Below are 25,398 nucleotides of genomic sequence, written 5' to 3'. Positions count from 1 at the left end.
TCACGTGATGAGAGGGCTCACGTCAGCGGATCGCGTGTGGCTGGGACGCGTTTACCGAAGTCGTGCCGGGGATAGCAGGGCACCTGCATCTTTCCATTCTAGGACTGTGATGAACTACGAAGAATGCGTTCCCACCAACCCGAGATGCCAGCCATGCACCCTCTACCTAGCGCCTATCACCCATGTGAACCCTATCACGATCTGGAAGATCATACTCGCTCAATTCGCTGATCTCGAACTGGTCGCGACGCTTCTTTAGTGGTGCGGCTTTGTGCCACGACGGCAGCCCGCGACGCGTCTCGGACTGACCTTCAGCATGACCGCTTGAGCCCGGCCGCGTTATCTGTCGCAAGAGCGAGACAACAGAATCCGAGAATGGCAGGGCCTTGACGACTTTGGGAAGCGATGGGAAGCCTATGATGAGGAAACCAGCCGTCATCTCGCCTACACCCCAAAGACCCGCGATGGAGACAATATACAGCTGATCGGATGTGTGCAACAGCCTGTAAATGTAATATAGACGCACCGCTGCGCTCGCACAAGCGAATATTCCGATACCGAAGAGGAGCGAGATACCGATCTTGCTGGCGCGCGACATGTGTAGCTGCCAGATCACCCTCTGTGGCAGCCCAAGGATGACCAGATCGGAGATGAGGTTGACGATACCCGCAGCCATGTTGTGGCTTCTCATGTCGATAGGGCACTTGCCTTCTACCAAAGGATTCCATATCTTGGTCCGTGGACTGCACTGGAAGATCTCGACCAAGGTGCCGACGCCATAGAAGAGGATGTTCGCCCAGATCATGACATGGGAAATCCAGAACACGGCGTTGCGCTGCCCACGAGGCACGAAGATCTTGAGCCAGTCGAGCAAGATGGCTACCTTCAGGAGCATGATGACCAAGCCGTAAAAGATTGAGCCCAGATGAACATGCTGTTAAGGTTCAGTTAAGGTTCATATCTCGATCGCTGTCGCACTCACGTAAAGGATTGGAAACAGATTTTGGAGCTGGATGTTCCACTGATGAACTTCAAAGCCTGGGAATATCGCGAGTTCGTATAAGACATACGAGTGTCCAGCAAATAGACCCTTTGCAGCCTGTTTAGTTTGGTTCGTCTTCTGGATACTGAGATGCTTACCAGAGCCGATATCAGGAGCGCATCTTCGATGCGAAATGTCTTCAACAGCGCTCTCGACCACAAACGAAGCAGAACCGCAAGTGCAGCGACAATGCTTCCGAGCAAGACAACACCATAGCCAATAGCATGGCTTCCGCCTGGGTGGTCGAAGTTTGAACTCGCACCCAGGGGTGGCTCTAGAGCTGGACCCTCCAAAAGCGCGGCTAGGAATATAGCCTGCTCTTCTGGCGAAGATTGTGCGAGTGCAGCTGGGTCCATGATGTGAAGCGATTATGGTATACGAGTGCGGTTTGCCTTTGTAAGCAGATTGGGTTCACGGGAAAGGCGGTAGAGTAAAGGAAAAATGATTCCAGCGCAGTGGATGACTGCCTTGCCGGCGCTTTATCAAGCTGACTGGCTACGGCAGATTGAACGTACGTGGGTGGCAGTAGGCGATATTAACGGCTGACATTTGGTCGCTTTGGGAAACCAACTCGCATGCAGCCACCCCTGCACGCGCATCGACTCTTTCAAGGAAATAACCTCCAAGGATTTTGACGCTTCCTGTAGGTCTGCCTTGGGGGCCACAGGCTGTAATGGCTTACCACCAATAGCCATACCATCGGTAGCAACGGCCAATCACCTCGCACCCCAGCATATGCGTCAAGATCATCATACCTCGGAAAGCTCGAAATAGCATGACCATCTCTATGCGCTTTCTCTTCCGATATGTTTTGGTGTAACTGAATGAGCACCGCACTTGAACAGTGACTGAACACCGTGAACTTACGCCGAAGCCTCACAGCCATGGAACCCATCGCCATCGTCGGGCTGTCCTACAAGCTACCGGAAGGTCACAATGAGGACCACAGCTTCTGGGACAATCTACAAAGAGGCAGAAGCCTCAGTCGTCCGTGGCCTAAGTCCCGAGGCAACATCGATGCATTCTACAACTCCAACGTAGCGATGGATAATACGGTAAGCTACATTTACGAAACGTCAAGAGAGCAGCCAATGCTAACAGAGGTTGACAGGTATACTCCACGAATGCTCACTTTGTCAAAGAAGATCCTGCCGCCTTTGACGCAGCCTTCTTCTCTATAACCTCGAAAGAGGCCGCATCAATGGACCCTCAGCAGAGATGGCTACTGGAAACTTCATACAAAGCATTGGAGAATGGTGAGTGCTACCCAACCTCTACATCACTATTATTGTCGGCGAAGTCTAACTTGTTGCAGCTGGAATTCCACCAGAAACCCTTGCTGGATCACAGACGGCAGTGTTCGCTGCTTCCATGTCCGATGACTACAGCAGAATCTTGGCTAGAGACCCCGACGAAGCACCGACCAATACCGCGACGGGTACTTCGCCTTCTATCCTAGCCAATAGGCTTAGCTGGTACTTCGACTTCAAAGGGCCTAGCATCCAACTGAACACGGCATGCTCGACAAGCATGATTGCGATGGATTTGGCTTGTCATTCGCTTCGTAGCGGCCAGAGCTCAATGGTAACGCTGTCCTACGAGATCGTGCCACTACAAGAGTACTGACACGCGCTAGGCTCTTCTTGCTGGAGCGAACGTCCTCCTCAGCGTCGAAATCTCGCTTTACCTATCGAACATGCAGATGCTCTCACCAGACGGCGTCTCCTATAGCTTCGATCACCGTGCTAATGGCTACGCCCGTGGAGAAGGTGCGGTAGTGCTGGTACTCAAGAGGCTTTCGGACGCGATTCGAGATTCAGATGTCATACGTGCCGTAGTTCGAGCGACTGGCTCAAACCAGGATGGACGCACACCAGGCATCACGCAGCCCAGCGCGGAATCGCAAGAGCAGTTGATAAGACACGTTTATAAGAGCTGCAACTTGGGATTTGAGTCTACGCGATACGTCGAAGCTCATGGAACTGGTACTCAGCTCGGAGATGCCACGGAGATGAAGGCGATAGGCAGGGCCTTCCGGGCTAGCCGATCACAAAAACACCCGCTATATGTTGGATCCGTCAAATCCAACATAGGCCATCTCGAAGGCTGTAGCGGACTAGCTGGAATTCTCAAGTCTATCATGATACTGGAAATGGGCGTCATACCACCAAGCGCACTTTTCGAGAAGATTAGTCCAAAGATCAACGCCAAGATCTACAATGTTGAGGTACCCACAAAATGCATCCCATGGCCGACCAATGGGCTGCGTCGCATCTCAGTCAACTCATTCGGATTCGGCGGTTCCAATGGACATGTCATACTAGACGATGCATATCACACTCTCGAGTCCATGAACCTACAAAGCTTTCACAATACATTGGTTGATTCAACTCTGCAGAAGTCACAAACGAATGGCAGCATTCCGAATGGGAAACTGAATGGCACAAACGGTAACGACCATGCCAGCGACTGTGGGGTGATCGCTGATCCTGCTCATGTTAATGGCTCGACAACCGGGGGTAGTACTCAGAGTGTCAAGGCATCGGGAGGAGGCGTCCAGCTACTTGTCTGGTCTGCAAGGGACGAAGCTGCGTTACGACTCGTAATGCAGCAGTATACAGACTACTTCGACAAGCGCGTATCAGGGCACGAAGAGAAACTACGTCGCCTCGCGTATACTCTGTCCTCTCGCAGGAGTGTCATGGCTTGGAGGGCGTTCGCAGTCGTTGATTCCAGCGAGAAATCCACGGCCATCAGCGCTGCTACTTCCACCCTGATACGTTCAGCTCGAGAGGCCGGCATGGCGTGGATATTCACTGGCCAAGGTGCACAGTACGCTCAAATGGGCTGGGAACTGCTCAAATTTCCTATCTTCAAGTCAACTTTGGTCAGGATCGAGGATGTCTTTCGCGCATTAGGCGCAACTTGGTCATTACTTGGTAAAACAGCCGACTGCCTCTACCTCAACGTTCACGCTAACTTTTGACTAGACGAGATGGAGCACGGGAACAACATCAATCAGCCCCGTTTCAGCCAGCCCCTCTGCACTGCTCTCCAGATAGCGCTTGTGGAACTACTAAGAAGCTTCCGTATTGCGCCACTTGCAGTGGTCGGCCACTCCTCTGGCGAGATTGCTGCGGCGTACTGTATAGGTGCTCTGTCACTTGAGTCTGCATGCAAAGTCGCTTACCACAGAGGAAGACTGGCCAACCAGCTTATGGAATCTTTACCTCATCCCGGAGCCATGATATCAGTGAATCTCCCCGAAAGTGGCGTTTCAAAATACCTGGCCAAGGCTTCTCTTTCTAGAAATGTCCACATTGCTTGCGTCAACAGCCCTTTCAACGTAACACTTTCTGGCGATGAGACCGACATCGACACGCTGAAAGATCGGCTGGATGAAGACGGCATATTCGCTCAGAAACTGAGAACTGGCGTAGCTTATCATTCTCCCGCTATGCATGCCATTTCCGCGGAGTATTACTCGTCGATGGGTCCACTCGAACGAGGCGAGCAACAAAGCTCGATCTTTATGGTTTCCTCTGTGACTGGCACAGTAGTTGATGCCGATTCCTTGGTCACAGGTAGTTACTGGGTCGATAATCTTGTATCCCCCGTCAGATTTGCGGACGCCCTGCGATACCTTGCCGTGACAGCACCGAAGCTCGATCGCAATCACACTATACATGACTATGTCGAAATCGGACCTCACGCAGCACTGAAGAGACCTACCACCGAAACACTGGGCCAATATACGACGAAGAAGCAAGCTAGGTACATGTCTTTGTTGTCGAAATTCGATTCTTCTCTCAGATCGACCCTGAGGACAATCGGGTGCTTGTTTACGTATGGATATACTCCGTCGATCGAGGCGGCGAACCTACAAGATGCTCGAAAGGAACGCCTGCAGATCCTGGTTGACTTGCCTGAGTATCCTTTCGATCGTTCGCAGACATACTGGCACGAGACTCGACTTAGCCGAGACTGGCGGATGCGCAACAACGCACCAAGAAGCGTTCTCGGCATATGTGCTACGGACTGGAATCCTTCCGAGCCGCGATGGCGAAAGATGCTTAGTCTAGAAGAGACTCCTTGGCTTGCAGACCACGTCGTAGGTGACCAGGCGCTTTTCCCAGCCACCGGGATGATCATGATGGCTTTAGAAGCCGTAAAACAGCACTTTCAGACCGACCAAGTCATCTTGGGCTACAATATCAAGGAAGCAACATTCATGAATCCCATTGTCATTAGCTCTGAGCCTAATAGCAAGACAGAAGTGGTCACTCAGCTACGCCCGCTTCGTCAGGACTACGAGAAGACATCGACACGTTCAGAAATTCGTATTTTTGCTCGATCAGATAGCGAGTGGATCGAGTGTGTCCGAGCTGAAGTGCATGTGGACTACGAAGAGACTGCCACGGAAGTAGATTGTGGTCTTGAAGCGAGAGCTCACGCTAAGGCATTGCTCGATAGCTACATTGCCGCGGAAGAACAATGCAAGCTTCCTATAAGCAAGACGGACTTCTATGACTGGCACAAGAACCAGGGCCTCAAATACGGCGAAGCGTTCGCGTTGGCAGACAACATCCTCTGGGACGGTGACGAGCTCGGTATAGCCAGCGTCGACGTCAGTGCGCCCATACATTCTTACGAAGGGGTGGTGCACCCAGCAGTACTTGATGCAGCTTGCCAAGTCTGCTTTACTGCGCCGTCAACTGGCATGTCAGACAAAATACCGACAATTATTCCTCACAAAGTCTATGATACCTGGATATCAGCATCTGGATGGCAATACCCTCAAACCCGCCGCATCAGGATGCTCACGACATCAAGATTCAAGAAGACAATCAAAGGCATCGAGAGCTCCTTTACGGCTCTCGCAGATGACGGATCACCGCTTTGTCATGTATCGCGTCTGGAGATGTCGCCAGTGCTTGGTGCGGAAACGAAGAACGAAGTGGAAAGGAAGCTGCTACATGACTTTGATTGGAAGCCGCAGCTATCGCTCATGAAGCCAAGCCAGCTCCAGGCGTATTGCGAAGCTGATTACTTCGCAGATGATGAATCAATGCACGTTGACTTCATCCTCGAACTTGAGCAGACGATTCGCGCTGTTGTTCACCGCAACCTCGGCCGGCTGGAAGACACGGACTGGTCTACAGCACCAACACATATGAAGAAATACCTGTCGTGGCTCAAGCTACACCTTGAGCACGTACCGATACTTTCGCAAGAAGAGCTCGCGGATGAAGAGCTGAATGAGAAGCTCAATGATCTAAGTACGCAATTCCCGGACTGGAGAATGTTCATCGAGATAGCAGAGCATATTGTCCCCATCGTATGCGGTGACATCAATGCGCTCGAACTGCTTTTCTCTACGACCCTCGCCCAAGACATATACAAGGCCATGTTCGCGCCGGTGTACAATGATAAGTTCATCTCGTACCTCAGGCTATTAGCGCACGAGAACCCAACACAGAAGATCCTTGAGGTTGGTTCTGGGACAGGCGCTATGACGGAACACATAATCTCCACGCTTCGCGATGTTGAGGCCCGCACGGGCGGTACAGCATTTTCTAGCTATACCTACACAGACGTTTCTCCCGGCTTCTTCGAGAAGGCACGCGAGAAATTCTCTCACAGCCAAGATCGCATGGTCTTCAAGATTTTTGATATCGAAAGCGACGTAACAAAGCAAGGCTTCCAATCTGGTACCTACGACGTAATCCTCGCCGGTAGTGTCATTCATGCCACGAAAAACCTCGCCCTCACACTCCAGAATTTGAGACGTGCGTTGAAGCCCGGAGGCAAACTCATTTTCCATGAGACTACGGCGCCAGACTGCTTCCTCATGAACTTTGGCTTTGGCATACTGCCTGGCTGGTGGCTCAGCGAAGAGAAGTTCCGTACTTCCGGACCAACCATTACAGAACCGGAGTGGGATCGCTTGCTACGGGAAAACGGGTTCTCGGGCAACGACTTCGTTATTCGCGATTATGAGGAGCCTGCTGCGCATCAATGCAGTGTGATATTCTCCACAGCCGTCGAAGACCTTCAGCCCTCACATAAAGGTGGCAGAATACTGTTCGTTGTCAACGATGCCAACCAGTCTCACTATGGTTTGGGCACCCAACTCTTGCAGCAAAAGCCCGGAACATCCCGTACGACGACAAGAATATGCCTATTCACACAGGTTGGCGTTGCCGAAGTGTCGAAAGAAGATATCGTCGTCTTTCTCGCTGATATAAGTGGGGATATCCTGATGTCCACATCGACTGAAGCATTTCAGCTCATTCGGGAATGGGTGCATGTATCCGAGAATCTCTTGTGGGTCTCTTCTGCTATGCTCCCCAACAACACCGACTGCTCTCCTTATCCTTGTGCTAGTCTCAAGGATGGCTTTCTTCGGGCCATGCGGCTAGAGTTCGCTAACAAGCGTATCGTAACGCTCTCGATTGAGGATACGGTCCGCGATTGGATCAGCGGATGCAACGCCATCTGGGATGTACTTGACGTAATGTCCTCAGCGCAGTCGCTGGAACTCGAGTACGTGCTACGCGACGGCCACATGATGACCGGACGGCTCGTAGAAGAGAGGGATCTGAACATGGACTTGAACTCAATGGTCAAGCCACAGATGCGGACAGAGCCCTGGCTTCCCGGTCCACCACTCAAGATCGAGATTGGAAGCAGAGGCTCTCTTGAAACATTGCATTTCGCAGAAGACACTGAACATCATGCTCCCCTCGGAGACCGAGAGGTCGAAATTGAAGCCAAAGCGTGGGGCCTGAATTTCCGCGATATGTTCCAGGCGCTCGGTCGACTGGAAGAAGATACCTTCGGCTCTGACTGTGCTGGTGTAGTCACGCGCGTAGGCTCCGCCTGTACACGGTTTCAACCAGGAGACCGAGTTTGCATTTGCGGGGTCGGATGCATGCGAATGTTCCCTCGCGCTGACGAATGGGCTACCATTGAGATTCCAGAGGCCGTCTCGTTCGAAGAAGCGTGCGCAGTACTGAACTGTGGCATAACAGCCTATTACTCCCTGGCCGAAGTTGCGAGATTGCAAAAGGGAGAAAAGATTCTCATACATGCTGCATCTGGTGCGACTGGTCAGCTTGCCATCCAAATCGCCAAATTGATAGGCGCTGAAATATTCGTGACCGTAGGCTTCGACTTCAAGAAGCAGCATCTCATCGACCTGTATGGGATTCCTTCCGACCACATCTTTTACAGTCGAAACACGACTTTCGCTAAAGGCATCATGCGACTCACAAACGGGTACGGCGTTGACGTCGTGCTGAATTCTCTTGTGGGAGAGGGACTGCGTGCCTCGTGGGAATGCGTCGCACCATATGGCAGGTTTGTTGAGATTGGCAAAGCTGACATCAACGCCAATTCCTCACTCCCCATGGCGGCTTTTGCAAACAATGTCTCATTCTTCGCGGTTGATTTGCGCCATATTGCTTTGAATCGCAAGCAGATGGGACGGGACTTGCTCCACAAGACGATGGTCCTTGTCGGAGAAGGAAACATACACTCTCCGAGGCCATTGAACCTTTTCCCGGTGTCAGACGTTGAGGGCGCGTTCAGGTATCTCCAGAGCGGGAAGAATACCGGGCGCATCATTATCCAAATCGATCCTTCTGCAAAAGTGCAGGTACGTTTGTCAGGTCTTAAGTATCGATCAAGACTGACTAGTTTAGAAACGCGTTCTCCGCCGTCGATCGTGGCAATTTGACCAGAACGCCAGCTATGTCGTTGCCGGAGGACTGGGTGGCATCGGGAGATCCATACTCAGATGGATGGCCTCTAGGGGCGCGCGACATCTGATCGTACCATCGAGGTCTGGTACTGCTTCGGGAGCTGCTGTTGAACTGGTGAGCGAACTAGCGGAGCTGGGCATCAACGTGTGCACCCCGAAGTGTGATGCATCCAATGCAGAGTCGCTCTCTGATCTTCTCGCTGCATGCGCAAAGTCTATGCCGCCAATTCGAGGTTGCATCAATGCCACCATGATGCTGAATGTAAGTCTCTCAATGCTCACGCTCGAGAAATCGCTTACCAAGTCTCGTAGGACGCGACATTCGACAACATGAGTCACACTCAGTGGGTTCAGACTATCCGTTCCAAAGCCCACACTTCATGGAATCTCCACACCGTGCTTCCTCGAGATCTGGATTTCTTCATCATGTTATCGTCGGTGGCAGGCGTCGCAGGCAACATTGGTCAGTCCAACTATGCAGCAGGCTGCACCTTCCAAGACGCACTTGCACGTCATCGAGTCCAGCACCAGCAGCGCGCAACGTCCATTGACCTGGGTGTCATGCGCACCATCGGCATCGTCGCGGAGACTGAACGCTTACACGAGAACTTCAAAAAGTCCGGCAGTCTCGGTCAGATTGAAGAAGATGAGTTCCTAGCGGTGTTGACCATATACTGTGACCCAGAACATACGAAGATGCCGATGACAATAGACAAGAGTCAGATCGCCATGGGTCTAGTAACTCCCGTTGATCTGATCGAACGCAATTTGGAACCAGCTGAGGTGTTGCAGCGCCCACTCTTCGCATCCTTCTCGCAAGCCCGTGGCACAAACCAGTCCAACACACAGAGTAGCGTCAGTGCTGCTACGCTGTTCAATCTTGCGGAGGACGATGAGCAGCGAGTAGCGGTAGTCCTCGAGGCGCTGGCGCGCAAGCTCGCCCGCGCACTGTCCATCCCTCCAGAGGAGATTGACGTCAATAAACCCCTTCACGCTTTCGGGGTGGATTCACTTGTCGCAGTCGAGCTGCGCAACTGGATTGGCAAGGAGTTTGCTGCGGACATTGCGGTTTTCGATATCATGCGCGGTAGGACCGTGGCCGCAATCGGGGAGCTGATCACGAGGATGAGTCAACTCAAGCGGACGAAGAAAACTGTGGCCAGTCTTGAGGCAGATGCATGATGCGATAGACAATTTTCATGTTGCTTGATGGATCGCTGCAGTGGGAACGCGGATGGCTGGGACTCCAGCCACTTCGTTACGATAGGGGCATTTGGCCCGTGGGTTCGGTCTAACCATAAACGGAATGTTATCATGACATCATAGCGAAGCACTCTCCCTGCTGTCTTTCTTCTCCTTGTGACGATCTAACCGCACCTCCAGCGGGCCCAAGTGCCGCTCTGAAGCTACTGTTCCTCTCAATACAGCGTAAAGGTAGATTCCGGTCAGCACCTCCGGCCTTCCATCCCGCTGCACACTCTGCGTCTGATCTTGCAGCGCTACGTCCGTATTCACTGTCGGGTCGCTGGGAGATGTCGCCTTCATCGCTTTCTTGTCCTTGCATATCCAGACGTTGCCGAGCATTGACGCAGCGAGGATGCTGAGGGCTAAAAATGGTAAAATGGAGATGAACGACCAGCTGATAGCATTGGCAGCAGCAGATCGGAAGCGCTCCAGATCTTCCAACGAAACGTCGCTAATAGCATTCAATGCGGTAGGCGAGTTGACGTCGAATCTAGATGATCCTTCTTCGCTACCGATGAAGTAGGCCGACATCTTGTTCTGGAAGACCGAGCCCATCACCGTCAAAGTTATGGTTCCACCGAAAGGACCAGCGAAGCTCAAAAGGCCAAGAATGACGGCGATCTTGTCTCGGTACATTCCTGTCAGGTGCAGGTTCTCTGGCATAAAGCGGATCCCAGTACCGAACCCGGCGACACCCATGAGCACGTTGACAGCGGTCCTCTGGCGAGCGCGTATAGCCCAAGAGAGTGCTCCAATGCTACCTGTTTCTACGATTGTGCCGATCAGTAGGGGCCAGAGGGTCTGCCTAGGATATACGTTGCACATGATGATGGCAGTGTATACGCCGATACCGATCCCGGGAACGTAGAACAGGAGCTGAAGCCCAGCTTTTCCAGCGTCGAAACCTTCAACGAGCGTGAAGTAGATGCCGGCGAAGTAGAAGCAGGCGTAGAGCGCTGCACCTGTTGCTGCGGAGATGATACAGACTAGGGTCACATCCTTCTCGTGAAAGAGTTGGTATGGCACCACGGGCATGATCCGTGGAAGCCGTTGCGCGAGATGTCGGCCCGGCGCCATGTATCGTTGGTACACCACGAACACTACCAGCAAGAACGGGCCGGTGATAAGCGGTGTTAGGACGGCTGGTGATGTCCAGGCATAAGCCGAGCCACCCCAACTGGTCGCCAGGATAATCAGTGCCACTCCAACGACGAACGTTCCCACGCCGATCAGGTCGATGCATGCGCATCCATCAAGGAAAGACCTAAGAGAAGTCTGACCCGACTGTGGATGAGCCACTGAGTACCTCCCCTTCTTCAGATCAGGTCGCAGGAACGCAATAGTGATGATGCTTATTGCGCTCAAGGCGGACAAGAGCACAAAGACATATCGCCAATGCACATTCGTCATGTAGCCTCCGATCTGCAGATCCTGTTAGTGACGATAAACTCAGCTGCTGAGAGTCATACCAAAGGCCCTGTTGCGTATGCGATGCCGATCAAGAAGTGAAAGATACTGGTATTAAACGCTTGCTCCTTCAGAGACACATTGTCCGCTAGAATGATGAGGGAGCATGTAGACATGCCTGCCGTCCCCACGCCCTGGAGCGCTCGACCTAGCACCAAGACTGGCCAAACTTGTGCACTTGCGCAAAGGACGGCGCCCAGGGTCATGATAGTAACGGCAGATTGCAGAGCTGCGTGCCGCCCGAAGACATCTGCTAGTTGGCCGAACAAGGGGACGAACGCGGTGTCTGTGAGGGTGAAGGCTGTACCAATCCAGCTTATCTGGTTCAAAGCTTCTGCTCGGTGGTGAGCATACATACTGGCAGGGGTTGGCAGGAGTACTGACGGAAATGAGACGCGATGAACGGTTGAGCTGTCGCGACAATAGTCAGATCCATACTCGCGGTATAGAAGCCTGGTAATAACAGTAGAAGAAACTTCCATCGTCGTGCATTAGTTTTCCATGCTTCTTCGCTGGTGATCGCAATGATGCTAGCTGCGATGGAATCAGGTTGGTGTTTCTGGCCAGACTGTGAGGGCGCCGTCATCGTGAGGAAGAAAATGCGGAACTTGGCTCTTGAAGACCAAAACGCTGCTATATGAAAACCGTAATGATGTATGCGCCGATGTATACTCCAATTCTGGTTTCGAAGTCCACGTCGTTCTTATGAAGAATGATGCACGTCTCTACCGTAGAGTGCCAAGTGTATTGGCGAAGTGTTGACGAGTGCGAGAGGTCGGTGGCGCAGGCCAAGCATGTCGCATTCGCTAGCACCGGGCGTCAGGTGCGATTCTCAGTCTAAATTCGCATTCGCTAGATCGTTCGCATTACACGGGACGTTGTATCTTCTGGGACATTTATATGACTGACGTCAACTTCGAGTGTCTCTCTTGTGTGTTGCATAGTCTTGTAGGCGCAGTGAAGGCACAATCCAGGAATTTGAGCTCTTGTAAAAGATTACTTGGCTCAAACTAGTACGAGGCCTGAGCAAGATCATCGGAAGTGAGCGAACATGACCGCAGATTACTACTACATGATATTGAGACGAAGGAGCGTTATTAACATTAGACTAAAGATTGACAAACACGATAGATGAAGGAAGTGAGAGCAACGCCAACCATCCTCAGCCTATTTGTGAGATGATGTGAGCTCCGCGAACCGACCTTAAGTCTCTCTGGTAGTCGTTCATCCTTGCAGAGAAGATGCGAACGAGATCAGCAACATTCTGATGAAACTTCTTGCGCTCAGCGTCGTTCGGGAACTCGAACCGAAGCCAGTACATGTCTCGCACGCGCACCGCACCGGCATTGGAGGATGACCAGTGAGCACCGACAGCCGCCAGATTCCAGCTGTTGAGCCCTTTCTCCGCATAAAATCGACGAGTTAGCAGTGGTGTACCAGATCGCTCTAGCACACTGACTGTACAGCTGGCTTTGGTGCTTCGGCAGTCGCAGCTTTTTGGCTCGATCTTCGTACGCTCGTCGAGCTCAATGGCTAGAAAGGATAACTGCCCTGTATCTGGCTGTTTGAGAAATACCACAAGTAATGGCAGCTCTGGTTGTGTTAAATGCACTGCCCTGACTGCAGAGCCCAGTGATATCTCTTGTGAGTGAGCGCTGGAGATGTTGCTCATGATACTGGACGTCGAGGTGAAAGTCCGTTCGCTGAGTGGCTCAGGACTCCATGCGCCCGATACAGTTTCTGGAGAATTGAACAGGTCCTCTGACGACTTGCTGTATTGGTGCTGGGACGCAGGTCTCTTTTCGAAAGAAGCTTTTTGCCACAACTGTATGTTTCCGATCTCAGTCAGTACGTCGGTGGTCTTGCTTGGTCTACCTTCGGATGCGCCACTGTTCGTTGGGAAGCCCTGCCCTTTCACGAGGGATGTGACTATCACAGTTCTCCTTCAAACGTGTCAGTCTTGTGCAGGCATAGAGTTTAAGTGCTGCTTGCGCGACAAGTTTGGTAGGCTAATAGCTACCCACCTTTGATGTACGCATCTGTAGCCCGTAATGAGGTGTTGCAACCTGAACAAGTCGGTACATGAGCGAGACTCTGGAGTCAGGCCATTTGTATCATCAGGCGAGCTCTGCAGCTTTACGCTACAAGAAGCATCTTGCGAGCCTGGAACTTTCGGTATTGCATACACAGGGACTAGGAAAACCGTCCTTGGGTCAAGGTTGAGTTTTTGTGTTACTCTGTCCCTGGAACTGCCACCAGTGCATGGTGTTGTATTCGTAGTGCTATCTTCCACTCCCAACGTCCCATCCATGTTACGCACTACGCGAAAGGTATGTGTCTGCGTACCGGAGACAAGCGAGATGTCTAGAAGAACCCCAAGATTCGTTTCATGCACGTTATCGTTAATGGGGATAGGTCTCGGCCAGATAGCAAGCATTTCCTCGCGAGACCGCATGATGGTAGATAGTCGGGGGGGGCGCGATTGGACTGCTGGCGATTCGAGCGCACTCTATGCGAAGTCTTCGATCCATTTCCCTGATGCACCTATCATAGAGACCGCCTGGATTTGAGCTTTGAATACTTGACCAATCGTGTCCTTCCTTAATCTTGTCCATTAGCCATATGCTTTTGAGAAGCCGAAGATATGATGTCGCATCTCCATCAGGATGAGCGCCATTGAAATGGTTGCAAAAGGCTTCTAGGCCTTCTCTGACTGATACTTGCGGCCCGTCAGATGTTTTCTCCCAGTCAAACGTATACAATAAAGAACGTTGCTGTAACTCCGCCGCGAAGCGCTTGGCAAGCTCGACAGGGACTTCTATATCTCGCTTGATCACTGGATGATACGCGTCGGTGCGTGAATCGCGACTAGCAACAAGTAGGTGCTTCAGCTCCTGAATTCGCTCCGCAAGGTCTTGGTGTTGTTCATTGTGGAGATCCCGCAGCTGTGTTTGGACATGAATGTTGAACGCGTCGAGAACGAGACCAATCTTGACGGTGTGGAATTTCAGCCGCTCAGTCAAATCTCTGACCTGCGCATCCGAGTTCAGGTTGTAGATGATGTTGGTGATGAAGCCGTCTTTGCCAGTACGAAATTTGCTGACATCATTGAGCAACTTCTGACTTTGTTCCAGCGTCAAGCGGAAGTTACCCACGATATCGGTCAGAGCTGTGGTATCATATAACTCAGAACCATAGCTCTCGAGCCTTCCGTTTTCTAAGCCGGTGTTCGCGGTTCTGACGATGGATTCGATGGTGTTGAGACTCCAGTGCAGCCGGAACAACGCGTCGCCAAACTCGAGATACCGTTGCGCTAAGACAATACGGTTAGCGCGAAAACGCGGTGCGGTGGCTGGGAGGACGAACGCAGCGACTTCTCCTTCGTAAACCCCTTCTCGTATATGATCCACGATAATTTGATGGCGCCGCAAATGAAGCTGAGTACACCGAAATCCCACGGCACGTTACCGATGGTTGCAATGCTTTGAGAAGATGCAGGCTTAGGACCGACAACGATACCTCAGGAGCTGTCTGTCGTTATCTGGCACACGCGCATCCCTTCCTCAGACATCCCCTGCATCTACTCGACTGTGGCAAGCGATGCTTTGTTCACTTTCGGATTTAGCCTTGCCTCCTACGCAAAGTGGCTGTCTATCGAATTTCGAAGCGACCTTGTGTTAGTGGCTGCTGTTCACATGGCAAGTATCGTTAAGTAAGGAGTCGCAGCTCCGCGGTGCGAAGGCTCTAACAATCGACGGAAAGAGTAAAGCTACCAGCAAGGGCTTCAAAAACTAGCTCTCCTCCCGGGTGATAACTAATGCATGAAACTCAAGGGATAAATCATTCAGATACCATTACCGGCTTCTTACTGGACAGCTACTACTGTAGCTAGGTACTACTTATCCAACCGGATTCCTAAGCTTCACCAGCTCCAAATCGATGCTCATTACCGAACGATGGACGAATCATGTAGCGTCCAATCGGGAGACCGCAGCCTGTGCTTAGACGAAGAAGACCGCGCATACCTCGAGGCTTTGAACGACAAAGATGTTGTCGCTACGAAAAGCACGCCGAATCCTCTAGGTCTCTTCTCAGTAGTGGCCTTCATACTCCAGCAAGTCATCGGTACTGGCATATTCCGAACACCATGGACCGTTATGCAGGCCACCGAGAGCCCGGGAATCACGCTTTGCTTTTGGGCTTTCGGTGGGCTTGCAGCCATCGCGGGTTCTATATTGTACATCGAGTTCGGCTTGACTACACCTCGGCATTCAATTGATGACGAAAGAGTGCCGGTTGTACGCAATGGTGGAGACATGAACTACGTGAGTGCAGAACTGCAAGCCTGCCACTGATACACGGCTGACCGCGACTAGGTGAACTACCTCATCAAGCGACCCAAGTTCTTCGTCTTTTCCTTCTACGCAGTCAACTACGTGATCGTTGCTTCGAGCGCAGCCAACGCATTGACTTTCGGCGACGACATAATAGGCTCTCCAGGTACCGATAGAGGCGCAGCCAAGGATGCCGCGGCACGACGTCTCGCGATAATGGCAGTAACGCTTCCATGCTTCTTGCACGCGTTCACTCGACGTGGGGGTATCCTCCTCAACAACGTCATCGTCGTTGTTAAAATCGCCATTCTTTGTGTGTTCCCCATCATGGCGATATGTGTATTGGCCGGTGTCGCGCATACGAATCACGCAACAGCCAATATGAGATACAGGAACTCGTTTGCGCGGACGCACGGAAACGCCGGCAGCTATACGCAAGGCATGCTAGCGGTCTTTTACGCCTATGGGGGGTACAACCAAGCCAACTATGTAAGTCTTAATCAGTCTGACGATCCATCGACCTACACTTACGCATACTCAGATACTCTGCGAGATCCACAGACCACGCAAGAACTTTCCCAAAGGCATCATCATTGCTCTCGGGATGATCTGCATCTTATACATGCTCGTCAATGTCAGCTACGTAGGTAGCCACATAGTCAGTTCCCAGATCTGCGCTGACGCACTCAGATGATTGTAGTCAGCAAAGAGCAACAACTTACATCTACCGACGTAGCCCTCGCTTTCCTCAACAATGTCATAGGCCACAATCACGCTTCCACAATCCTCGCCATCTTCACGACCATCAACAGCTTCGCCAACGTCATCGGCATGACATTCACACTTGCCCGCGCAAAACAAGAAATAGCGAAAGAAGGCATCCTACCATTCGCCAAGTTCTTCGGCGAGAACCGCATTCTCTTTCGCAAATACCGAGAGAAACACCATTCCAGCCAGTCAGAGCCAACACCCCTAGGCGCGCTCTTCCTCCACTGGGTATGCGCCGTGTTTCTCATACTGGTAACATGGCCCATGAAACCATCATCCGCGTACCGGATTCTCGCAAACCTATACGTGTACCTCATCGATATCATACCAACCTTCATCATGGCAGTCGGCATGTTGTATATCCGTACCTTTACAAAGTGGTCTCTCAAATCGCCTCTTCCAACTTGGCTCAGTGTCACCGCTGCTGTGATCTACGCTATCGCGGGCGGCTTCCCCTTAGTCGCAGTCTGTATACCACCGTTTCAATACTCAGACCTTGACGTTCACGACATTATTCCAGGGCTCCCTTGGTACGCGACAGGATTGTTGTCGTGGATAATGCTGACATGCTGTATTATGTATTGGGTTTCGTTTCGCTTCTTCCTTCCGCGCATTGGGCCTAGGAAAGGAAAAGAATTCGTGGTTGAGAGGGAGCCGGTGTTTCGCATGCAGAATGCGGAGAGGGTGCAGTGGCATGAGATTGTGCTGCATAGCTGGGTTATCAAGGCGCAGCCTGAGAAGAGGAGAGGGTATATGTTGGATGATCTTTGAGTTTAGCCATACTGATTTCTACCTCATCGCAATTGGACTCAAAATCTAATTTTACACATCCTCCTTCCCCTTCAACTCATTAGGCTGTACCATAACCCTCTTCTCCCTCAACCCCTCCCTCTCCTTCTCCTGCTCCTCCTCCTCCTCCCTCTTCTTCCTCCTCAAATACTGACAAAACTGACTGCGATCCCTCATCCTCCCGCCCCACCGCACAAACACAAACGGCACAACACACAGCGCCAGACTGAAGAACCCCAGTAGACTAGTCGCCCAAGCCACGCCCATAGTCCTATACATCGGTTTCGCTGCAAAAGGCAACACAGCCCCAAATGACGACCGCGATAAACTCGCTGCCGCCATGGCACTCGCGGCGAAGACTTCGTATGCATCGACAAGATAGTTGAGTAAAGCCATGAAGAGACACAGATATCCCATTCCGAACAGTATACCCGCGAGTGTGGGCACAATCCAATGGATACTCTCTCTACTCGTCCAGCCCAGCCAGAACGCACTGATAACGAAAAACGGGCCGGCGATGCAAGCGAGAGGCAGCCTCCGCATCTCTTCGTTGCGCGACCAAGGGCGATTGAGGCGTTGCGCGCGGGCCAAGTACCAGTCCCACGACAGGTAGATGCCAGCGGAGATAAGGGCGCCGACGCCGATAGGGAGGAAGGCGAGACCTGTTTCACCGGCGTTGAAATGGTAGATGCCGGTGAAGATTATGGGATAGGATTGCAAGAATATGTAGAATATGGCGTCTTTGAGGGTGGGGTTAGTAGGGAGATGGCTTTGTGCAGGGATAGTGGGGGAGGGTTGACTTACAGGCGTAGCTTAGATATAGACATGTGAATAGAACGAGAGGTTCGAAGCAGATCATACGTAGTGGCCGGGTCAGAATGACGGTGACAATGTGATTCAAATCCGTCTTCTCCAGTTCAAGTGGCGCAATGATATTCTCATTACCCGTTTCCTTGCGTAGTCGCTTTGCTCGCCGCTTTAGGATCGTGGGTCCGTATGTTTCGTCGAAGAAGTAGAACAGCGGCCATGTTGCTCCGGCAAGTATGACCCCGATCCAAAAGGCCCAGCTCCAGGATATCACGCTGATGAAGCCTGATATCGGGGGTCCGAGAATGGGTCCGAATGTTGTTGCGGCCTGTTATACCTTGATTAGTTCTCCTTTCCTTCTGCTAGAGTTCGTTATGAGGAAGGGATTAGGAGCCACATACCATGAAAATCGCCATACTCCTTCCCCGATACTTAGGATTATGATAGATATCCGCGCAGATCCCCCCAACAACACTGATCGCGCAACTCCCTCCCACACCCACCAACAACCTGAAGATGACGAGCGAAGCGAAGTTTGGTGAGAGCGCCGAAGCGATGGAGAATATTGTGAAAAAGGCAAAGGATATCACCATGGTTCCTTTGCGGCCGTAGGATTCTGAGAGAGGGCCCCAGAGCATGGGGCCGCATGCGTAGCCAACTAGATACATGGATGTGGGGAGGATGAGCGCATATTCGTTGGTTTGGTTGAAATGGCGAGATATTGGAGCCGTGGCTCCGGCTGCTAGGCTGGAGGTCATGGTGCTGTTCATCACTTTGTCTGGTTCAGCTGAGTTGTCAAAAGAAGGATTAGGGTGGCTTACCACTCATGATAGCAACGACGAGGGCGTAGATCTTCTTCCACTGGAATACTTGTTAGTCCTTCTTCGAATCAATTTTCCATTGTTCAACTCACACGCCCCCAATTGTTAGGATTCTCAGGGTCTCCATCTTCAAAGCGGATAACCCGTCTCCCACTCGTCTGCTCATCGTGGACACTCGACGCCGGCGACGGTGAATTCGACAGTCCATGCGAGCTCAGCGTTGAAGGTGTTCTCGACGCAACTTTCTCAATCGCATCCTCCTTCTCCGTATCGTCAGATGTGCCAGCATCTTTCTCAAGTTCCCTCAGTCGCGCAGCACGCGAGCTCTCTATAGCACCGGCTATGTTGACCCGTTAGTAACCCACACCCCCAACATCGCAGTAAGACGGAGTTATGCGTACAGCGATTTCTTGAACTCTGTCGACTCGTCGTACTTCTCTGACTCTTCGAAGTAAAACTGCGGACAAGAGCGACTGGTGAGGTAATGGCCTCATGACCCGGCCCTAAGCCTTGTTGTTCCCGGGAATAAGTTCGTTCCAGATCTGCACTCTCCATGCTGAAATGATTACCCGTAAGGATGACGCGCCTTGCTTTCCAGCAATTCGAGGCTCAGAGAAGCAAAACGGATGACTTTGCGAATGCAGTTAGAGAAGGAAAACGGGTAGTAACAGACTACTTGGGTAGTATACTGCGCGACCCCGCGCACTTGGGTTAGCCATCCGAGGTGTTTAAGTAGGCGCCACAATTCCCCTGATCAATAATTTTCGTGGCTGCACGTCTACCTGGTTTGTCGATCGTAGCTGTTACCGCATGCAGAGTAGGCGGGGCTTAACTTACGAATGCATGACGGGTACCGTTTAGCTGCGTGCGCCCTACGAGGCCCGACGGGGAACAAGACGTTATTGTGCATCGGCAAACTTACCGATGCGCGGCTCTCCAAAGTGGAACTCGGTGCATTGCATGCTAATTGACCTGTAATGAGTCACGTGCGTTCTCTTCTTTTGTTTTGCGAGGAAGGGAATGCGCGTTTGACTCAGAGTACCATGTCTTCGGTCTACGGATTAGTAAAGTCCGACGGTATGCGTTAGGAATTATGGAACGCCGATTCGGAATTCGATCCATCTCGGAATGCGATTTCAGACTGGAGTGTGTGTTGAATCTCGATTCTTGTTGCATGTATCTCTCCGTCGGCGAACCATCGCTGCAAGTCTATAGCATATGCATCGCCTACGTCTCGAGGTTGATGCTGCGGCCAAAGCGGCCATAGAGCGCCTTCTTCAGCTCTCCCATCTCTTCTTGAATCCCTTCAAGCTTGGCCTTGAGAGCTTCTACCTCGCTGTCAATAGTCTCTGTTGATGATCCCAGAAGCTCAAGGACCTGGGGTTGAGGTAATGAGACGAAGCAATCGCCGACTTTGTATCTATGGTTGTGATTAGCTTGTTGATACTCGGGCTATGTCTAATGACGAGCCATTTCGCAGCTCATCGCAAAGAACTTACGGTACTTTCTCCTCCTCATCAACCAGCTCGAGTTCGCCTGAGATCTCCTCCAAATCTTCCTTCTCCTTCTGCGCTGCTGTTAGAGGGAGTGCGGATTGGAGGCAGCGGGTTGAATCGTACAATCTTTGCCCTCAGCTCCTCTTCGAGAAGCTCCTCTTTTTGATGCAGCGAGCTGAATTTGTTGATCTTCTCTTGATCCTCGCGGCGTACCTCTAGGTCCTCGTTTTGGGCTGAGGCCTCTTCATCTTTCGTGAGCTGCCACCGTTAGCGGCAAAGCGCGGAACACGATGCAAAAATTGATGGCACTCACCATACGGCGCTGCATCGTGTCACTAAGCGTTGCCGAGTGATATGTGGGTGGTGAAATTGAATTGAAGCTGAGCTAGATAAGCAAGAGAAGTGAGAGACGTTGGTGGCTATGCTCCGGCGTTGCTCGTCTCTCCGGGTGTGAGAATGCCAAGACCGTGGCGAGGCAGGCGCGAGCCGGTGTTGAGTGGATTTCCGAAACCATCAATCACAACGCTCACTTCTGGAGACCTATGAAATGACACAATTGCGCTATGTATCGTTACGATGAACGCGTTGGTACCAACAATGCGGGCATAATATACTCTAAAGTTGTCATAGCTATCATCCTAACCACACACACCATAGCACTCCAGCGAACAACATCAAAGCTGTTGCAATCATACCGTATACTAAAGTACAATCTCAAAGACCAAGCCCGTCCTAGGACCGGACCGCAGTCCGAGTCAAAGGCGCACTCTATTCATCCTAACCACACAAACGATGCTTGAGCGCTATCGTCATATAATGGTGAAGGCGATAGCAAGCGAAAATCACAACTCATACCCTGCGCATCAATGCACAATTCGAAAGGGCAACCCGGAACAAGACCAGGCCCTAGTTGGATCCCAAGGCGCCTTCTCATCTTCGTTGAACAGCACGACATGAGTACTGAAATAAGATGCGATGAAGATTGATTATAGACCCACACATAGACGGAGACGCGTCGAAACACCCTAAAGGTGACTGTTACCAGCCAGCTCCATTCAGATCCCAAAAATGGAATCGCAATACAAGTGTATTTCCAAACTCCCTGCCCTTGCTGTGTGTGCACAGCTACACACTCTACCCTACTCCCCACCACCCTGTACCCCCAACCCCCCTTCCACCCTCTCAAATACCGCCCCATCCTCCTCCCTCTTCTCCACCAACTCACAACTAGCCTGACTATTCTGCGCATCACTAAGCGCCCTTACAACATCACTCTCCGCCTTATCCCTCACCAACTTCCTCAACGCCTGTATCAAAAACCCGCTAAAAACATCAACACTCCACTCATCAGGCACAATAGCCAACACATCGGCAACATCAAGCCAGCCCCCAAAGCGCTCTAGAAGTTCAGAGGTGCGCTCCACCCTCTGCGAAAGATCTTCTATCTGGAGAAATTCTCTGAGCAGGTGACCGAACATGCGTGATTGTTCTGCGCGCGTGGGGATCTGGCTGTGCGACACGGGCGGTGCGCCGGGGGTGGCGCGGCGGTGGATGGATGCGTAGCCGTAGAGGCAGTAGCTTATTGCTGTGTTGTAATCGCCCAAACCGTGTGTAAGCAGTTTCAGCGCTTCTTCGTGGCGCTCTTGCCGGCCGTTTAGGATGATCATTTCGGAGACTAGTTCCTGGCTGTAGGGCTGCAGCCGGGATAGAACGGTATGTACGTCGTAGGACGAGGTTTCGCTGAGGAGTTGCAATAGGCGGATGCGGGCGTGCCACCATTCTGCGTCGAGCGCGTTGTCGGTTATGAAGGAGAAGTAGGTTGGTTTCGGGGGTTCGAGGATGCGGTAGGTTTCGTAGCTTTGGGAGAGGGTGGCGCGGGATGAGGGGGTGCTTTCGAGTTCGGTGATTACGGTGGAGAGGTAGAATGCTATGAGTTCGTTTACGTACTCTGGGTGCTGGGGACGGTGTTAGTAGAGCGAGTAAAAATGTGCGGAGGGGCTTACCTTTTTCTGGCCGAAGACAAGATACTCCAGGTACTCTTTGACAGCGCCTGGCGCCTTGTCTCTTAGTAGAGCGACAGCTCGAGTAGGATCAAACTTGACTCTACTCTGATCGTCCGCAAAGACTTGAACACCCAGCTTTGGATTCCTATTCGCAAGCCATGCGCCATATTCTTCTACCAGAGCTTGATCGCGAATCTTCCGTAGGTAGTCGCGCACCTTATGCTCGCCATCTACAAGTTCGCCTCCTTTGTCTTCCTCGCCTTCCAAGATCCGTTTCCAGGTCGCTAGCACATGTGACGCCTTGACGGAAGCCTTGCAGTTGCCTTGGTATAAGCGACTGAGTAGGAAGAGACGCTTGAATTGCTCCAATAACTCAACAGCACGGTCGAAGCACTCTACTTCTTTGTCCACCAGTTCGTAGAGTTCTGCTCGGTGAGCACCAGGGCTGGAAGTACCCTTTGGACTCCCTTGATCTAGTAGTAGGAGTATGTGAAGCAATGCTGCATCGACAGTCTTGAACACGGTCGGATCGTTTGTTACACTTGCCATGCCTTTTCGCTTCTTCCAAAATTGAAGGTACCGCTTTACGAAATGCAACAGATTGTCACCAAAGGGACCATTGACATTCGTTGGCATGGTCGAGAGATTGTTTTGTTGCAAGAAGTGCTCCACCAGCGTTGTGATGCCGCCATATATTTGTATGCCGTCTGAGCCCTGGACGACTTCTTGATCGAGAATCGGCATTAGGCTCAGGACAACCCGAGGATCTATTTCACCTTCGATGAGCGCTTGTTCGGTGATACGCTTCTCGTTTTCGAATATGATGATGTTCGTTTTGGTACGTAGAACCACGTCCATGAAGAGCATGAGCGAGGCCTTTTGACGAATATATATGAGACTAAGGTATTCAGACTCGTTGCGCGGCTCTTGTCCGCGGATATCGCCTAAGATGGTTTCTATGACTCTTCTGTCAGGCTGGATGCGGGTCGCATCTCCAATAAGCGCATACTGGGCTGCTTCGATTCGTGAATCCAATCGGGTCACTAGAGGGTTTCGTACTGTCCACCATATCTGGTCTCCGGCCCAGACGACAGTCTGTGACTGTAACTTGGACAGGCGCTCCGCAAACTCGCGGTCCGCATTTGCTTGGCGCTTTTCGACTTCATTGGACTCTTTCGCTGCTCCCTCAGATGAAGCAAGCTGCAACTTCCTGACGGTTAGTTTCGCGCCTACTTCCGAAATTACTAGATCGTAAGGCTGCACTACAGTGCGCATACCTATAGGCGTCGAGATATGTGAGCCTTTGGTCTGAACTGGCAGACCGAGTGGGCTGAAGTTGAGCCAGTGCTTGTCAACTTCTCCAGCACTAGGATCAACATCCCATCGCTGAATCTCAACTCCGTAGGTAATACTACCTTCCGCCTCTCGATGTACAACTGCCAAGACGTAACCTTCCTCAGAGTTCATGCCTTGACCCATAGAGGCCGAGAAATCTATGCCCGCGCCGTCTACAGCAATCGCATCAGGATAGCTACTGAACTGTATGCTACCTCTGCACATATCTCCATCGAGGTTTACGAACATGCCGACTCCTTGGTCGGAAGGTGTAGTGCCGACTGTCAACAGAAACTCGTTCGGATTTGGTGATGCGACGTGGGGTCTCAAAGGAATGAAGGGCGGCGGTCGTGGAACCTGTGGCTCTTCAGGTTGTGGTCTCTCCTCTTCGGTTGGAGCTGGTGGTAAAGGTTTATCGGGTGAAGTTGCGCCGCCTCGAGACTGGCTAGACGCTCTTTCGCCTTCTCCTCCCATGGCGGCTCGGCCAGGCGAGCGTGACGGAGCCGGTGACATGTCGCGAGAAAGTGATTGGGGCACGTCGAAACCATAGCGTTGAGCCGGAGCCCGTGGGCTTGCTGTTCTTGAAGGACCGCCTAGCCCAAGCACATTCAAACTTGTACTTCGAGAATGGCCGCGGTGCTCCTCGGGAGCTTGTGGATGCGAAGCGGAGGAAACGCTCCTAGATGGCGCATTTGGCACAGTCGCCAGATGCTCAGCGGCTCCGCCAATGTCGCCGGCGTCTGGATCCAAGGAAGAGATTGGAAACAGGCCTATCTTCTGTTGATGTACAACGTCCAACAGGGCATATGAATGCGCATCAGCAGCGCATGAGAACGTGTCTCGGCGGACAGAGACCAGACAGCCTCCGTATTCAATCGCCTTGATCGCTTTCGGGGGCGAGTTCTCGGATATCTGCACCAGTCGCAGGCGCTTCTTGAGGCCGATGACGACTACTACGCCATCCTCAGCAGAACCTTCGATGTCGTCGTTCAAGTCGACACCTCCAACCCACAGACATCCTATCGGCTTGAAAGTCGAGTCGGGGCTCAGCTCGGGTAGCGAGTATATGGAGAGGGTATTGTTGCACAGCACGCAGGCCTTGCTGATCTTGGGAAGCAGGAGAATCTGTTGCACGCCAGGCCCATTGCTGTCGTTATGGGGCGGTTCCAGTCGCGAGGCGATGATGGCCGTGGGCTCTTCGGAGGGATCGTCGGTCTCGGGCGGAAGCAGGACGAAGTGGATGATTTCGGCGGCGGAGGTGCCAACATAGAGGTTGCCGTTCCACACCTCTACACACGTGATGCGCACGTCGGTCGACGGGCCATCAGCGGACAGCGGCAGGTTTGCGACGAGCTTGCGGAGGATGTAGGGACCATCTTGCGGGGGCGGGCGCCGTGTCGCGGGCGGTTGGGAAGGTGCGTCTGCCATTGTTCTCAACCTTCACATGCGCCATGGCAGGCTATGGCAGCGAAGTGTAAGAGGCGCGCATGGTGCGTGTTGGATGTGCGCTCGTGGTGCCTGGTGAG

At 52.1% G+C, this 25,398-nt stretch overlaps 6 protein-coding genes across 6 annotated transcripts; 1 reads left to right on the top strand and 5 right to left on the bottom strand.

The window, feature by feature from the left end:
- Nucleotides 1–166: 166 nt before the first annotated feature.
- On the bottom strand, nt 167–1,398 carry J4E86_008431 (uncharacterized protein; the record flags this gene model as incomplete). Its single annotated transcript, XM_051448943.1, has 2 exons — nt 167–934; nt 1,141–1,398. 2 exons carry the CDS (start codon nt 1,396–1,398, stop codon nt 167–169), a joined length of 1,026 nt encoding a protein of 341 aa, XP_051299940.1.
- An 8,729-nt stretch (nt 1,399–10,127) lies between these two features.
- On the bottom strand, nt 10,128–11,087 carry J4E86_008430 (uncharacterized protein; the record flags this gene model as incomplete). Its single annotated transcript, XM_051448942.1, has 1 exon — nt 10,128–11,087. The coding sequence occupies one exon, from the start codon at nt 11,085–11,087 to the stop codon at nt 10,128–10,130; it is 960 nt and encodes a 319-aa protein (XP_051299939.1).
- A 4,388-nt stretch (nt 11,088–15,475) lies between these two features.
- J4E86_008429 (uncharacterized protein) lies at nt 15,476–17,392 on the top strand (the record flags this gene model as incomplete). Its single annotated transcript, XM_051448941.1, has 5 exons — nt 15,476–15,844; nt 15,896–16,342; nt 16,395–16,496; nt 16,544–17,151; nt 17,245–17,392. 5 exons carry the CDS (start codon nt 15,476–15,478, stop codon nt 17,390–17,392), a joined length of 1,674 nt encoding a protein of 557 aa, XP_051299938.1.
- Nucleotides 17,393–17,443: 51 nt separating this feature from the next.
- J4E86_008428 (uncharacterized protein) lies at nt 17,444–18,855 on the bottom strand (the record flags this gene model as incomplete). The annotated part of the gene is made up of 3 exons (XM_051448940.1): nt 17,444–18,150; nt 18,215–18,545; nt 18,808–18,855. The coding sequence occupies 3 exons, from the start codon at nt 18,853–18,855 to the stop codon at nt 17,444–17,446; spliced, it is 1,086 nt and encodes a 361-aa protein (XP_051299937.1).
- Nucleotides 18,856–20,265: 1,410 nt separating this feature from the next.
- Nucleotides 20,266–20,862, bottom strand: J4E86_008427 (uncharacterized protein; the record flags this gene model as incomplete). The annotated part of the gene is made up of 4 exons (XM_051448939.1): nt 20,266–20,458; nt 20,538–20,605; nt 20,658–20,792; nt 20,848–20,862. The coding sequence occupies 4 exons, from the start codon at nt 20,860–20,862 to the stop codon at nt 20,266–20,268; spliced, it is 411 nt and encodes a 136-aa protein (XP_051299936.1).
- Nucleotides 20,863–21,673: 811 nt separating this feature from the next.
- Nucleotides 21,674–25,300, bottom strand: J4E86_008426 (uncharacterized protein; the record flags this gene model as incomplete). The annotated part of the gene is made up of 2 exons (XM_051448938.1): nt 21,674–22,489; nt 22,538–25,300. 2 exons carry the CDS (start codon nt 25,298–25,300, stop codon nt 21,674–21,676), a joined length of 3,579 nt encoding a protein of 1,192 aa, XP_051299935.1.
- Between the last annotated feature and the right edge of the window lie 98 nt (nt 25,301–25,398).

This window comes from Alternaria arbusti (genome assembly GCF_024043155.1).
Source record: "Alternaria arbusti strain BMP 1465 chromosome Unknown scaffold_13, whole genome shotgun sequence".
Lineage (NCBI taxonomy): Eukaryota > Fungi > Ascomycota > Dothideomycetes > Pleosporales > Pleosporaceae > Alternaria > Alternaria arbusti.
The sequence above is the reverse complement of the archived record's forward strand: the minus strand, read 5'-3'. Positions and strand labels throughout refer to the sequence as shown.